The sequence below is a fragment of the Perognathus longimembris genome, chromosome 20 (assembly GCF_023159225.1).
Source record: "Perognathus longimembris pacificus isolate PPM17 chromosome 20, ASM2315922v1, whole genome shotgun sequence".
NCBI lineage: Eukaryota > Metazoa > Chordata > Mammalia > Rodentia > Heteromyidae > Perognathus > Perognathus longimembris.
The window spans coordinates 22,828,826-22,841,546 of record NC_063180.1 but is presented as its reverse complement, the minus strand read 5'-3'; the positions used below and the strand labels follow the sequence as shown (position 1 = coordinate 22,841,546).

Below are 12,721 nucleotides of genomic sequence, written 5' to 3'. Positions count from 1 at the left end.
GAGAGGCGGTCGGGCCAGAGCGTCGACGCGCCAGGTCTCCTAGCACCACGCATCTCTCCAACTCCCGGACTAGATTCCCCCTTTCCCGGAAGAATACAGAGAGCCGACACTGGAGCCGGGCCAGAGAGGACCCTGACGTGCCGGCCCTTCTATCCTCGACGTCCCGCGTTTGTTTTTTTTTTCTCTTTGGTTGTTCCTCCGCCCATCTAGCGAGCTCCTCCCATTTCACCATCGAGAAGGCCGGGCTCGTGGTAGAGTGTCGCCCGACGCTCCCGTGACGTCACTAGCGCGCCGCGCGCTGGGGGCTTTCCCCGCCCACTCCGGCGCCGCTCGCTCTTTCCGGGTCTGGCTGAGCAGGAGGCGCCATCATGGTGAGCATTCTTTGCGGCGTTCACGTCGGGGCTATCCGTCTCCATCCTCTCTGGCTTGGGGCTGGAGAGATGCTGGAGGGGTATTGGGGTTCTGCGGGTGCCCGGAGGACGCGATTCCCGAGGTCGAAGGGATTAATGTGGGGCCCCGTGACTGAAGGGGTCGGAGCCACAGCCTCGGCCCTCCTGAGGCCGCTTTGGTGTCATCGAAGCGCTGAAACGCCCGAGTGATGGACGCCAAGCCGCAGGCCGGGAGGTAGCAGAGCCGAGTCCTGGTCTGGGCGGCAGCTGGCTTTTGCTTACCTCCGCCAGGGGCGTGTATCACTCCTTAATTTGGAAAGTCTGAGTCCCTGGCCTGCCCTGGCCGTGTTTCTTCACGGGACTTCCTTGGCACAGCGGAGTCGTGGCTACACATGAGGGCCCTCTCACGCGTTTGCCGGCCTGGGAGAAGCAAACCGGAAGGAATTCATCAACCCCGGTTTGCAGGCCCAAAATGCGGAGTTGATGGAAGCCGTCGGTGCTCTGTATTTGATCTGGGAGAACAGTGAGGAGAGTAGAAGCCGGGTGTGTTGGAGGTGATTTGGGGGTTTTCTTGGCCCCCAAAAGCACTTGTTTGAGGGTGATGCTGTATGTGCAGTCATCCTTGGAATGTAAGGTCGCCAGTAAAGACATGGTGCCATTGTAGAGACTGATGTTATCTCAAGCTGGCTTTTTAGGTGATGGGCTGGGGGTAAAGGAGTTTGTTAATGCTAGGGTTTTACCACTTTAGCCACATCCCCAGTTCTGACACACTCTTGCAACGAGACTGTGAATAAAGGACGTTTATGATGGTGAATGGGGCTCCTGTGTTGAGTTGATTCTAAGTGTGTTAACATTTAAATGTTTCTTTGTTCCCCTTTTAGACGGGTCAGTCCGTAGGGCCTGGGATTTGAGGTGTTATCTTCACTATTAGTGGCCCTGCTGGGTTTCCAGGATACGTAATAATTGGGAATGTGTGTGATTTGCCAAGCTCAGAATTTTGACTCCCCCCCCCCCCCAGGGAGTCGACATCCGCCACAATAAAGACCGCAAGGTTCGACGCAAAGAACCCAAGAGCCAGGACATCTACCTAAGGCTATTGGTCAAGGTGAGCTTGGATCTAAATCTTTAGGCATGGCTGCCCCAGGTTCCCTTCCTGCAGGGATATAGACTCTTGTGGCTCTGACCCAGGGCCTCAATGCTTGAACCTCTTGAAGGACCAAAGGGAGGGGCTTATGCATAAGCCCCTTGGGTGGGGGAGCCAGGTAATGCCAGCCAGCTTAGGAGGAATTGAGCATGTTCCCTTTTCCTTCCCCTACCTCCTAGCTGTACAGGTTTCTGGCCAGACGAACTAACTCTACCTTCAACCAAGTTGTGCTGAAGAGGTTGTTCATGAGTCGCACCAACCGGCCTCCCCTGTCCCTATCCCGGATGGTGAGTGGCGGGTCCAGAGCACTGGAGTCAACAATTCCTAGGGTGTACTTGGAGGTCTATGGATGTCTGCTTTGGTGTGTGGCCTTGGTTCCTCCTCTCTGAGGTAGGGTGGTGATGACCTTAAGCCTTTACAGCTGGACAGTGAGGGTTTGCCAGAGCTCAGAGGGTTTCCCAAGTTAGATCAGTTTGGGGGTGGGTGGAACTCTCCTAAGAGGATGGTGTTGAAATAAAGAGTCACTCACCCTTATTTGTTACCCTGTTCTGAAGATCCGGAAGATGAAGCTTCCTGGTCGGGAGAACAAGACAGCAGTGGTAGTGGGGACCGTCACAGACGACGTGCGTGTTCTGGAGGTGCCTAAGCTCAAGGTACAAAAGCTCGGGGTGTTCCTCAGATCTGTTTGGTGGGCATCACCAGCTGTTGGGGTAGCTTGTAGGCTTGGATGGGGTTGGTATTGAGCCTGACAACTTGGGTTCAGGTGTAGATCTTGCCATTTGGTCTTTTGGACAAAGACTTCTTCCTGGCTTCCCCAATTTGTGGGAGGAGACAGAAACTTCCGCTCAGGGTTGCTGGTTACTTGGTGGCCTAGAGTAGCCAGGTCCTACTGTCCACAGGGTGCTGACCCCTGCCCATCTTTCTCAGGTGTGTGCACTGCGTGTGACTGGCCGGGCCCGCACCCGCATCCTCAAGGCTGGGGGCAAGATCCTTACCTTTGACCAGCTGGCCTTGGATTCCCCTAAAGGCCGGGGCACTGTCCTGCTATCTGGTGAGTGGTGGGGGCCACCACACAACCTTTACCCTCCTGGGCCTGGTGGTTGGGGAAGTGAGAGAGGCTATGCACTGGGTCCAGATCCCTGCCTGACTCACTTGTCCCCGTCCAGGTCCTCGCAAGGGCCGAGAGGTGTACCGACACTTTGGCAAGGCTCCGGGAACCCCGCACAGCCACACCAAGTGAGTATCTGACCGTCCTTCCCGCATTCTTTTTGACTGACCTGCCGGAGGTGGCGGGGGGTGGGGTGGGGGAGGTATTACTGCTGGGATGGCACCCCAAGGTCTGGGCAGGCTCTTCACCACCAGGGCCCGGTTTTGTGCGGCCTCTATTTCTTGTTGATTGGGTGGGCTTCCTTTCATACATCTTTTCTCCCACAGACCCTATGTCCGCTCCAAGGGCCGGAAGTTCGAGCGTGCCAGAGGCCGACGGGCCAGCCGAGGCTACAAAAACTAACCCTGGCCCTTATCCTGTTATTAAAAATATTTTGGATGCCACACTCCTGTCCTCCGTGTGTTGATGAGGGTGGTCTGGTCAGGGCTTGGGTCCTTGGCCACAGCTCAGGTGAAAACTGGGCCTCAAGGGAGATAACAGGATTTCTCCCTGTGGGTGGGGTGTCCAAGCTTAGTGAGGCCTCACTACACCTGCTGGACCATCTGGCCGCTAGGATCAGGGCCCGCCTCCTGTATCAGGTGTGCTTTTACTTCCGTGTAGCCTGCCTATGCTGCACCCTCTCCTGAGATCTCCCTGGCACTGTAGGGGGCATGGGGCAGGATAGGCACCACCTCTTTCCCAGGAAGCCCAGCCTCTCCCCTGTGTCCTGTTTATATAAGGGGCTGGGCTCCCCTCCCTGCCCAAGAAGGCCAAGGCTCAGTTGCTGGAGGAGCCACCGAAGAGGCAGAAGGTCTCCAGCTCCTCTTCCATGAGGCAGATGAGAAGAAGCAGGTAGAGGTGGCTAAACAGGCAGGCGCAAGGCCCGGTTCTCTTCCAGTTGCTTTTGCTAGGCCTAGATCGCAGTGGAGGAAGCAAACACTGGGCTGTGGACCAGAAGGGCTTGGCAGTATCAGGAAGCAGTGGAGTTGCTGGGTGGTCTCCATCCGGGTCATCCAGGTGGGTGGCAGCCCTGGGCCCAAGCACCCCCTACTGGGCTGAAGTACATTCCAGCAAGGCTGGGAGCCAGGCAACAGGGAGGCCCTTGGGTGGCTAGCCCTTTACTTAGCCTGGGAGTTGGAGTTGGCACAGGTGGGGGCTTTGCCCAGCCAAATGCTGTGCCTACGAGGCTGCAGCCATAGGAGAGGCAGAGCTAACCCTAGATCCTGCCCTTGCTCAGGGAGCCTACCAGCAAACTGCCTGTTTCCTGGAAATGGCTGGTAGTTTCCAGACCTTTGGCCCGATAAGCTGGGGACATCCAACTACTGGGCTTCATTGTGGCAGGCAGGCCTAAATGCCTTGTGGTTGTTCCTGATGAGGGCTTCTGGAGGTGCTGGTGGGGTCAAGCCATCTCCCATCCAGGGGAAGGTAGGACAGGGCGGTTCCTGGTGACTGAGAGGTAGGGCACCTGAGCAGGCGGGCACACCAGGCAGGTGGTTGGATTGCTTGGACTGGCAGCCAGGAGTGTCTGCGGGGAGTGGCGTGGACAATTGCAGAGCTGTCCCGGAGGCCCCTGCTGGCCACATAGTGTCAGATGGTCAGTCCTCTGAGGACAGCCGGGCCCCTCCTGCCACCCAGATGGCAGCCTCACAACTAGCAGCACTGGAAGAAGAGCCAGGGGCTGAGGTAGTCGTTCTCACCCAGGCCAGCCCCGGCTTCCTGTATTCTGAGGGCCAGCGGCTGGCGCTGGAGGCTCTGCTGAGCAGGGGTGCAGAGGCCTTCCGCGCCTGCGTGCAGCAGGAGGGGCTGCGGCCCTTCCTGAGTGGGGATGAGGTCCAAGGCCTGGCCACGGCTGCTGAGGACTGGACAGTAGATGGACAGGAGCCCACTGGGGCAGCCCAGGAAACTACCACCTCTGAGGCGGGTGGGCACAGCCTGACCTACTGGCCTGGGCAATCGGAGGAGCCCACCCCCGAGCTGCGGCTCGGCTGGCCGGAAGACGCAGCCTGGAAAGGCATCACGCGGGCGCAGCTGTACACGCAGCCCCCTGGCGAGGGCCACCCGCCCATCAAGGAGCTGGTGCGAGGGCAGATCCAGGCCGCCAACAAGGTGGGTCTCCAGGGGCCTGGCGTCCCCCCCCCCGCCCCCTTGGCCCCTGGCTGCTCCCAGAATGGAGACCCAGCTGCCAAGGAGACCCTAGCCATGCCCCTGCTCCCCACAATCCATAGCCCTGCCACTGTCCAACCTGATTATGAACCCCGTCTCAAATCTGTGCCACGGTCACCAGGCTCAGGGGTGCTATGGTAACCCTTCCAGGGAGGACCTTAGTGCTTCCCACAGCTCACCAAAAAACTTGTTTTGTTTTGCTTCATTTTTGAGAGCGGCTCTCAACTTTGCCTAGACTGACCTCAAACGTGCCGGGTCCACCTCCCTTTCCCTCCCAAGTGCCAGGGATTACAGGCCTGAGTCACCACTCCCAACTAGACAGTCCCTTTATGTAGCAGTCTTAGTGGCCTCCAGGTGCAGTGCCGAGTGGTCTCTACAAGTTACTGTCATGGTGCTCCAAGGGCCCTGTGAGGCGAAATGTGTTGTTTTGCTTATGGAAGAATTGGGGAAACTGAGGCATGGAATGGCTTAAGCACTTGCCTGTAAACGGTTGTCACACAGGGCATCTGGTGAGCCAGGGTTTGTCGTCTCTACTGTCTCTGCCTGCCAGGTCAGACCCTCAGCACGCTCAGGCCCCCCTAGCACAGTGGGGTAACCTCACAGGTCAGCCCTGTGTGACCTTTCTTGGGGACCCAGAGGTGTGGGGCTACCACAGCACCATCACCGTTAAATCGTGGACAGGCTCTTTAAGATGACAGCTTTCCAGCCATTAGGGGCTGGGCACTGAGGAGGGACTGTGTGATTCTGTGTCCAGGGTCCCTCTTTCAGCCCCTTGAACATCTGGTGGCTCACACCTGTGATCCCAGCTACTCAGGAGGATCTGAGGACCAAGGTTCGAAGCCAGTGCAGGCAGGAAACTGTGAGCCTGTAATCTCCAACTAAGTAGCAATTTAAAAAAAAGCCAGAAGTGGCGGTGTGGCTCAAGGGGTACTGCACCATCCTTGAGTGAGAAAGCCAAGCAAGAGCACGAGACCCCGAGTTCAAACCCCCTAGTACTGACACCAAGAAAATAAAAATAGCAATGTAGCCTGCCAAGCAGCCCTACCCCCACCCCACTGTGCTCTGACGTCAGGTCAGGCCTCTTTCTCCCTTGGGGACCCCAGTGTCCACATTCCCACCCCTGCAGCTGGTGGCTGTGGTCATGGACGTCTTCACTGACCCAGACCTGCTGACGGACTTGGTAGACGCTGCCACGCGCCGCTGGGTCCCCGTCTACGTGCTCCTGGATCACCAGCAGCTGCCTGGCTTCCTGGTGCTGGCTCAGCAGCTGGGTGTGAACCCCTGGACCACGGAGGTAGGCACGAGACGCTGGCTGGACTGGCGGATGCCAGCTAGAGCGACCCCTGAGATGTGTTGGGAGGGGTGCCAGTGAACACTGCTAAGGGGACTTGGGGCACTGGGTCAGGGGTGTCCTTAACACAGACAAACTATGGAACCAACCTGGAGGGGCCCCAGAATGTGACCCTGATAAGGAGCATGCTCTCAAGCCAGAAAAACACACACACACACACACACACACACACACACACCATGCTCTTTCCACATCCACCAGAACCTGGACATCCGTCTGGTTCGAGGCTGCACTTTCCAGAGCCGCTGGAGGCGGCAGGTGAGCGGCGGTGTGCGGGAGAAATTTGTGCTCCTGGATGGTGACAAGGTCATCTCAGGATCCTACAGGTACAGCCCCCTCCTCTCTCCTCCTCACTCCACCTTGTCCCCCCACTCCCCTTCCCTCTTTGGTCTCTGGCCTTACTTATAAAATGGGTCAGTATGCCCTGCCCTGGAGACAAAGGACCAGGCCTGCTGCTGTCCTAGTGACCTTGAGTCTTTCTTGCTTTGACCTCTACAGAATGGGATGGGATGGGTGGCCAAAAGGAGATGGCTTAACAGAGGAATCATGCACACTTTTTTGTGGGTGATGGGAGTGGGATGGGATTGGGGTGGGTGCAGCTGCCACGAGCACTGTAGGATGCTGTGTCCAAAACAAGTCTCTTGGCCCAGCATAGGGGTTGATGCCTAATAATCCCATCTACTTGGAAGAGGAAGACCAGGGTTTGGGACCAGCACAGACAAAAAGTTATAGAGACCCCATCTCAGCAACAACAACAAAAAGCTGGGTGTGGCAGTGCATGCCTTTGATACAAGCTAGGATGGAAACATAAACTGGAGGATCACAGTCCAAGACCTACCCTACCCCTACCTGAAAAATAGAAGCAAAAAGGGCTAGGTTGTGGCTAATTCAAGTGGTAAGCACTGGGTAAGGCATGGAGTTCAAACCCCAGTGTTGCCACTAAAAAGGTCCCCAGTGGGGGCGCTGGTGGCTCTCCCCTGTCATCCCAGCTCCTTGGGAAGCTGAGATCTGAGGATAGCAGTTCAAAGCCAGTCCGGGAAGGAAAGTCTTTGAGACTCAACCACCAGAAAACTGGAAGTGGAGCTGTGGCTCAAGCCCTGTGACTGACAAGAGTTGTCCAGATTTTGTGGTGCACGGGTGGCTCACACCTGTCACCCTAGCTCCTCAGGAGGCCGCGATTGTGAATCCAGCTTGGGCAGGAAAGCCCCTGAGATTCTTATCTCTAATTAACCCCCAAAAAAACTGGAATGGGAGCTGTGTGTGGCTCACGTGGCAGACCATCAACCTTGAGCGATATGATGGATAAGACAGCACCCGGGCTCTGAGTTCAAGTCCTAGTGCAGGCACCAAAATTAAGAGAGAGAGAGAGAGAGAGAGAGAGAGAGAGAGAGAGATGCAGGCAGGGCCACAGAGGGTGTCTGGGGTCTGGGCCCATTTAATGGGGATGGAGGATGGAGGGGAGCTCAGGGCGGGTGCTGAGTGCTGGTCACAGGCACTGTAGTAGCCACGAGGCCAGCACCAGGCCCGCGAGGGCTGCGGCCACTTGGCCGCCTGTGGCTCTGGAGGCGCGGTTGCACAAATGGCCGTAGCAGCAGTTGGTGGTGAGGCTGTAGGTGAGGCCCATGTAGCTGATGGGCTCCTCGCGGCCACAGTTGGTGGAGTGGATGCAGCCCTTGTTGGTGATGGGCCCCATGCCCTGGGCCACCCCGTGGCCTGTGAAGCAGTCTTCATCATCGCCACAGTGCATGCGCGAGCCGGGGCACTTACTGGCGTCCGTCAGCTCGCAGAAGATGCAGTCCTTGGCGCCCCAGGTCCCCAGGGGCGCAGCCAGCAGCACAAGTAGCAGCCAGCCAAGGACCATGGTGGCCTGGCGGCTGGGTTGGTGCCTGAGCCAGGCCGGTGGGGCAGGGGAGGGAGGGGGAAGGTGGAGGGGCTTGGTGAATGAATGACCCTCTAGGGGAGCTCTTCCTGTCCCTCGTCCTGGGCCTTGGGGGCTGACCCGGGTGTCTCTCTGTCAGGGGCTCTGGAGATGGCCCAGGGCTGCTGTCCCACAAGGCTGTGGATTGGAATGTGGTGACCTCACAGACCCACCCCGGGGTTCCCCCTGGTGGCGCTGGGGTGAGGTCATAGGGGAGGCAGAGTGGCCCTGTCCAGAAAGGGACCGTCACCTGCTTAGGTAAGGCTATCCCATTCACACGGTCTGGAGCCAGGCCTGCGGAGGGCTGACTTCAGTCTCTCAACCTCCATGAATCCCTCATTTTCCAGATAGGCAAACCAGGGCCTTAGGAAGGAAGGCTGATATCTCTGAGTTGCCCCGAGCCTGAGTTCAACTCTTGCTTCAGCCCACTCCAGACAGGCTGGAAGAGGAGAAGGTGATTAGTTTTACTTATTTGCTCTGGAGCGTTTCATGATTTTTTTTTTTTTTTTTGTCGGTCATGGGGCTTGAACTTGGCGCCTGGGCGCTGTTCCTCAGCTCTTTTGCTCAAGTCTAGTGCTCTCCCACTTCGAGCCACAGCTCTACCTCTGGTTTTCTGCTGGTTCATTAATGGAAGATAAGAGCCTCACGGACTTTCCTGCCTAGGCTGGCTTTGAACCGTGATCCTCAGATCTCAGTGTCCTGAGTAGCTAGGATGACAGGCCTGAACCACATTGGCCCAGCAAGTGAAGGTCTTGATTCATGCCCTGACCAGACATTCGTTGACATGGAGTCTTGTGAACGCTGTGCCAGGCTGATCTTGAGCCGTGGTCCTCCTGTCTCTACCTCCTAAGCCACTGGGATGACAGGCGTGCATCACCACACTAGGCCTAAAGTGTCTCACCCCTGGGCCTCGGCTGGGGACCGGACACGGAAGACACAGAGGCAGCATGGATCCTGATCCCGTCCCCCTCCTTCTCCTAGCTTCACGTGGAGTGATGCGCGCCTGCACCGAGGTCTGGTGACCCTGCTGACCGGGGAAATCGCCGAGGACTTCAGCCGTGAGTTCCGGACGCTGTATGCCACCTCCTGCCCGCTCCCACCGGCACCTCCACGGGTGTCCCTAAACACCATCAGTGTCCCGGGAGACCCGCAGCTGCTGGCCCGGAGCCCGCACCGTGTGGCCCAGCGCTGCCCGGTCGCCCCAGTGTCCCCGCTGCCGCCCGAGGGATCCCTGAGCCGCCGCCTGGCTGCCTGCCGGGCCCTGCCGGGGGCGGGGCGGGAGACGCCCGCGCCGGGGCCCGCGCTCAGCGACATCCTGCGGAGTGTGCAACGCGCCCGGCCCGCCAGCGGCCCCCCGGCCCGGCCCAGCCGCTCCCTGTGGGACCTGAGCCGCCTGTCTCAGCTGTCAGGCTCCAGTGATGGGGACAACGAGGTGAGAGACTGGGGTGGGTGAGGGGGTCGGCGTGACCCAGGCCGGGAAAAGGATCTGGGGGGGGGGGGGGTCACTGCTCTGAATCCCCAAAAGCAGGAAACATGATCTGAGGCCCTACTGTGGGTCCAGGAAGGGCTGGAAGGCAAAGCCTTTCACCTGAATCCTCGATCACGGTTGGCCCATGGTTCTAGAATTCCCTGTGTCCTAGGGGGTGAGTTCGAATTCTGCCATGACCCATGCGCGCTTTCCCTGAAACTCTGTACTGCCACCTGTGACTTATCCTGGCAGTCAGGTTCAGAATGGAAGGGCTCCAGGCCTGTCATCGTAGCTACTCGGGAAGCTAAGATCTAAGAATCATGGTTCAAAGCCAGCCCAGGCAGAAAAGTCTGTGAGATTCTTATCTCCAATGAGACACTAAAAAAAAAAAAACAGAAGTGGAGCTGTAGCTCAAGTGATAGAGCACCAGCCTTGAGTGAAAAGAGTTCAAGGCACAAAAGGAAGAAAGAAAAAGAAAGTTGGGTGCTGGTGGCTCACGCCTGTAATAATAGCTATTCAGGAGAATGGAATCTGAGGATTGATTGCCATTGGATTCCAGCCGAAAAGTCTGTGAAAACCTTATCTCCAATAAACTACTCAGAAAAGGCCAGAAGTGGTGCTGCAGCTCAAGTGGTAGAGAGCACAGAGAGGCTCAGGAATAGCACCCAGGCCCTGAGTTCAAGCCCCAGGATGAGGGGGGCGGGGAGAGAGAGAGAGTCACTTCATCCTAGTGAATTCCTAATGGAATTTCAAATTATTTGTTTCATAGTATCTTTGTCTCAGGCCAGTGAGGCTAGACACCGTTCATCCTGCCTTTGTTGTAGTTATTGTTTTCCCAGTCCCAGGGCTTGGACTCAGGGCCTGAGCACTGTCCCTGGCTTCTTTTTGCTCAAGGCTAGCACTCGGCCACTTGAGCCACAGTGCCCCTTCTGGCTTTTTCTGTTTATGTGGTGCTGAGGAATGGAACCCCGGGCTTCATGCATGCTAAATGAGCACTCTAAGCCACCTTCCCAGCCCCATGTTGTTTTTTGAGATAAAAGTTTCACTGTGTAGCTCAAGCTGTCCTCAAACTCATGATCCTTCTAGCTCAGGCCTTGGGTTGCTGGGATTACAGGCATGTTCCAGCCATGCCCGGCTCATCATGTCCATGTTCAGAAAATGGAAAGCTGGGGCTTATCCTATAATCTGGAATAAACTTCTTCCCCTGGGATCTTGCTGTAGGCCAGGCCACCCACCAGCCATTTCACAGATGGAGAAACCGAGGCACCCTGGCTGCCTGCCTCTCCCAGACAAGGCTTTTTCAATGCTTTGCCTGCTGGCTTCCCCAGATTTTGAGAGGCACCTATGTCATGGGGTATTGGGAAAGAGACAGGATCCAGGGAGTTAAAAGGGGTCGCTCCAACTGAAATGCCCAGGCCATGTCACATTTTTCTTTGCAAGTTCCAGTTTCTTTTTTCATTTTCTCAGGGCCTGGGCACTGTCCCTGAGCTCTATTACTTAGAGCCACAGCACCACTTCCGGTTTCCTAGTGGTTCATTGGAGATAAGAGTCTCACGGACTTTCCTGCCCCGGCTGGCTTTGAACCTCAGTCCTCAGATCTCAGCCTCCTGTGTAGCTAGGATTTACAGGTGGGAGCCACCAGTGCCAGGCTCCACATTTCCATTTCTTGTGTGGCAAATAGCTCTGTTGGACCAGAGGCAGCCATCCAGTGACTCAGGTGGACTCTTTTGTTTTTTCTTCCTAGCATGTATACAGCTGTGGGGAGCAGGGCCTCCTCTGCCTCAGTCTCCCCTTCCGCCAAGTGGGATTACAGTCTAAGATGGGGAGACATGGGGGGGAAGGGGGGCAGGGCCAAGGTCCTCGCCTGCCTCCCCTGGGGCTGGGGTTGGGCCTGAGCTGCCGTCACCCAGCATCGCCTCCCTTGGCAAATATTTGCTCCCTAGGGAGCCACCTGTTGCTTCCGGTTCCTGCCCAGAATGGGGGCATCTCTCTGGTGCCCCTGCCACCCTATGTTGTGGGGTCCTGGGCCTCCCCTCTTGCTTCTTCATTTGGATCAGAAGGTTCTGGGCCACCTCTGTCACCTCCCTCCCTCAGGTTCCCCTCCTCCTCCTGCTTGTCCCCCTCCCCTTTCCCTCTTGGCCCTCCAGTCACCCCATCTTCCCTCCCCACACCTCTCCCCCCATGCGCAGCCCCTCTGTCACCTCCTCAGGGGCCCCAGGAGTCTCCTCAGTCCTCCATTCTTTTTCTCCACAGCTCAAGAAATCCTGGGGCTCCAAGGACACCCCGGCCAGGGCCCTAATGAGGCAGCGAGGTACAGGAGGGGGTGTCTGGGGTGAGGTGGACGCCCGCCCGCTGGCCTGCTCGCAGCCCTGGGGCAGCCCCCTGGCCCCGGCCCGCCGCCGCCTGCGCTACCTGTCCCCTGCCCAAAGGAGGCTGGGTGAAGAGGCTACAGCCAAAGTCGGGGAGCACCGAGTAGCCCTGCAGCCCGACTGGAGCCCTCGCTTTGGACTTGGGGGACAGCACTGATGAGGGCCACTGTGGGGACAGCTGGCTGGCTGCAGGGCCTGCTCCCACTTTGTTCTAGAATCTAGTCTAGAGCGGCTCAGCCTCAGTGCTACCCTCACGGAACCTGGCAGAAACTTTCCAGGGTCTCGAACCCTAAAACAGTGCACATGGGGTTCACCCAGGCCTCTGAGGAGGCTGGGAGCATTCCCCACCCCCCCACCCCCATGCAGAAACCATGGATGGAGACTCCAGGACTAAAGGGGAAGGTGCAGAGACCCACGCAGGGAATATGGGTAAACTGAGCCCAGGGGAGGGGGAGTGTGGGAAAAGGGGCCCAGCAGAATAATGAGGGGATGTAAAGTGGGGGTGGGGCTGGTTTGGGAAGGACAACAGAGGGGCTGTGTGTGTGTGTGTGTGCCACACTGGAGGATGAATCTGGGGGCCTCTGGTCAGCCATTAAACTTCCCAGCCAGTCTCCTCGAGTTCAATGGCCTGAAACAGCCTCCTCCCTCAGACCCAGGAGTCCAAACCCCAGCCTCCTTCTCCCTTAGACCCAGGGGTCCAGGCCCAGCCTCTGCCCTCAGACCCAGGGGTCCAGACCCCAGCCTCCTTCCTCAGACCCAGGGGTCCAGGCCC

At 57.6% G+C, this 12,721-nt stretch overlaps 3 protein-coding genes across 3 annotated transcripts; 2 read left to right on the top strand and 1 right to left on the bottom strand.

Moving 5' to 3' along the window:
- Nucleotides 1–246: 246 nt before the first annotated feature.
- Nucleotides 247–3,084, top strand: Rpl18 (ribosomal protein L18). Its single transcript, XM_048329933.1, has 7 exons — nt 247–371; nt 1,408–1,494; nt 1,713–1,820; nt 2,088–2,186; nt 2,461–2,584; nt 2,700–2,769; nt 2,968–3,084. The coding sequence occupies exons 1-7, from the start codon at nt 369–371 to the stop codon at nt 3,041–3,043; spliced, it is 567 nt and encodes a 188-aa protein (XP_048185890.1). The 5' UTR covers nt 247–368; the 3' UTR covers nt 3,044–3,084.
- A 1,231-nt stretch (nt 3,085–4,315) lies between these two features.
- Fam83e (family with sequence similarity 83 member E) lies at nt 4,316–12,288 on the top strand. Its single transcript, XM_048329901.1, has 5 exons — nt 4,316–4,786; nt 5,970–6,137; nt 6,396–6,520; nt 9,094–9,544; nt 11,834–12,288. The coding sequence occupies exons 1-5, from the start codon at nt 4,316–4,318 to the stop codon at nt 12,104–12,106; spliced, it is 1,488 nt and encodes a 495-aa protein (XP_048185858.1). The 3' UTR covers nt 12,107–12,288.
- On the bottom strand, nt 7,681–8,055 carry Spaca4 (sperm acrosome associated 4). The gene has a single exon (XM_048329939.1). It carries the CDS (start codon nt 8,053–8,055, stop codon nt 7,681–7,683), a length of 375 nt encoding a protein of 124 aa, XP_048185896.1.
- Nucleotides 12,289–12,721: the final 433 nt, after the last annotated feature.

Excerpts from the sequence above, each read along its gene's own strand:
- Rpl18 (XM_048329933.1), top strand. Across the intron at positions 2,585-2,699 it reads GGGCACTGTCCTGCTATCTG|GTCCTCGCAAGGGCCGAGAG; the intron begins GTGAGTGGTGGG and ends GTCCCCGTCCAG. Across the intron at positions 2,770-2,967 it reads ACCCCGCACAGCCACACCAA|ACCCTATGTCCGCTCCAAGG; the intron begins GTGAGTATCTGA and ends TTTCTCCCACAG.
- Fam83e (XM_048329901.1), top strand. The coding sequence starts at position 4,316 with ATGGCAGCCTCACAACTAGCAGCACTGGAAGAAGAGCCAGGGGCTGAG. Across the intron at positions 6,138-6,395 it reads TGAACCCCTGGACCACGGAG|AACCTGGACATCCGTCTGGT; the intron begins GTAGGCACGAGA and ends CACATCCACCAG. Across the intron at positions 9,545-11,833 it reads CCAGTGATGGGGACAACGAG|CTCAAGAAATCCTGGGGCTC; the intron begins GTGAGAGACTGG and ends TTTTCTCCACAG.
- Spaca4 (XM_048329939.1), bottom strand. The coding sequence starts at position 8,055 with ATGGTCCTTGGCTGGCTGCTACTTGTGCTGCTGGCTGCGCCCCTGGGG.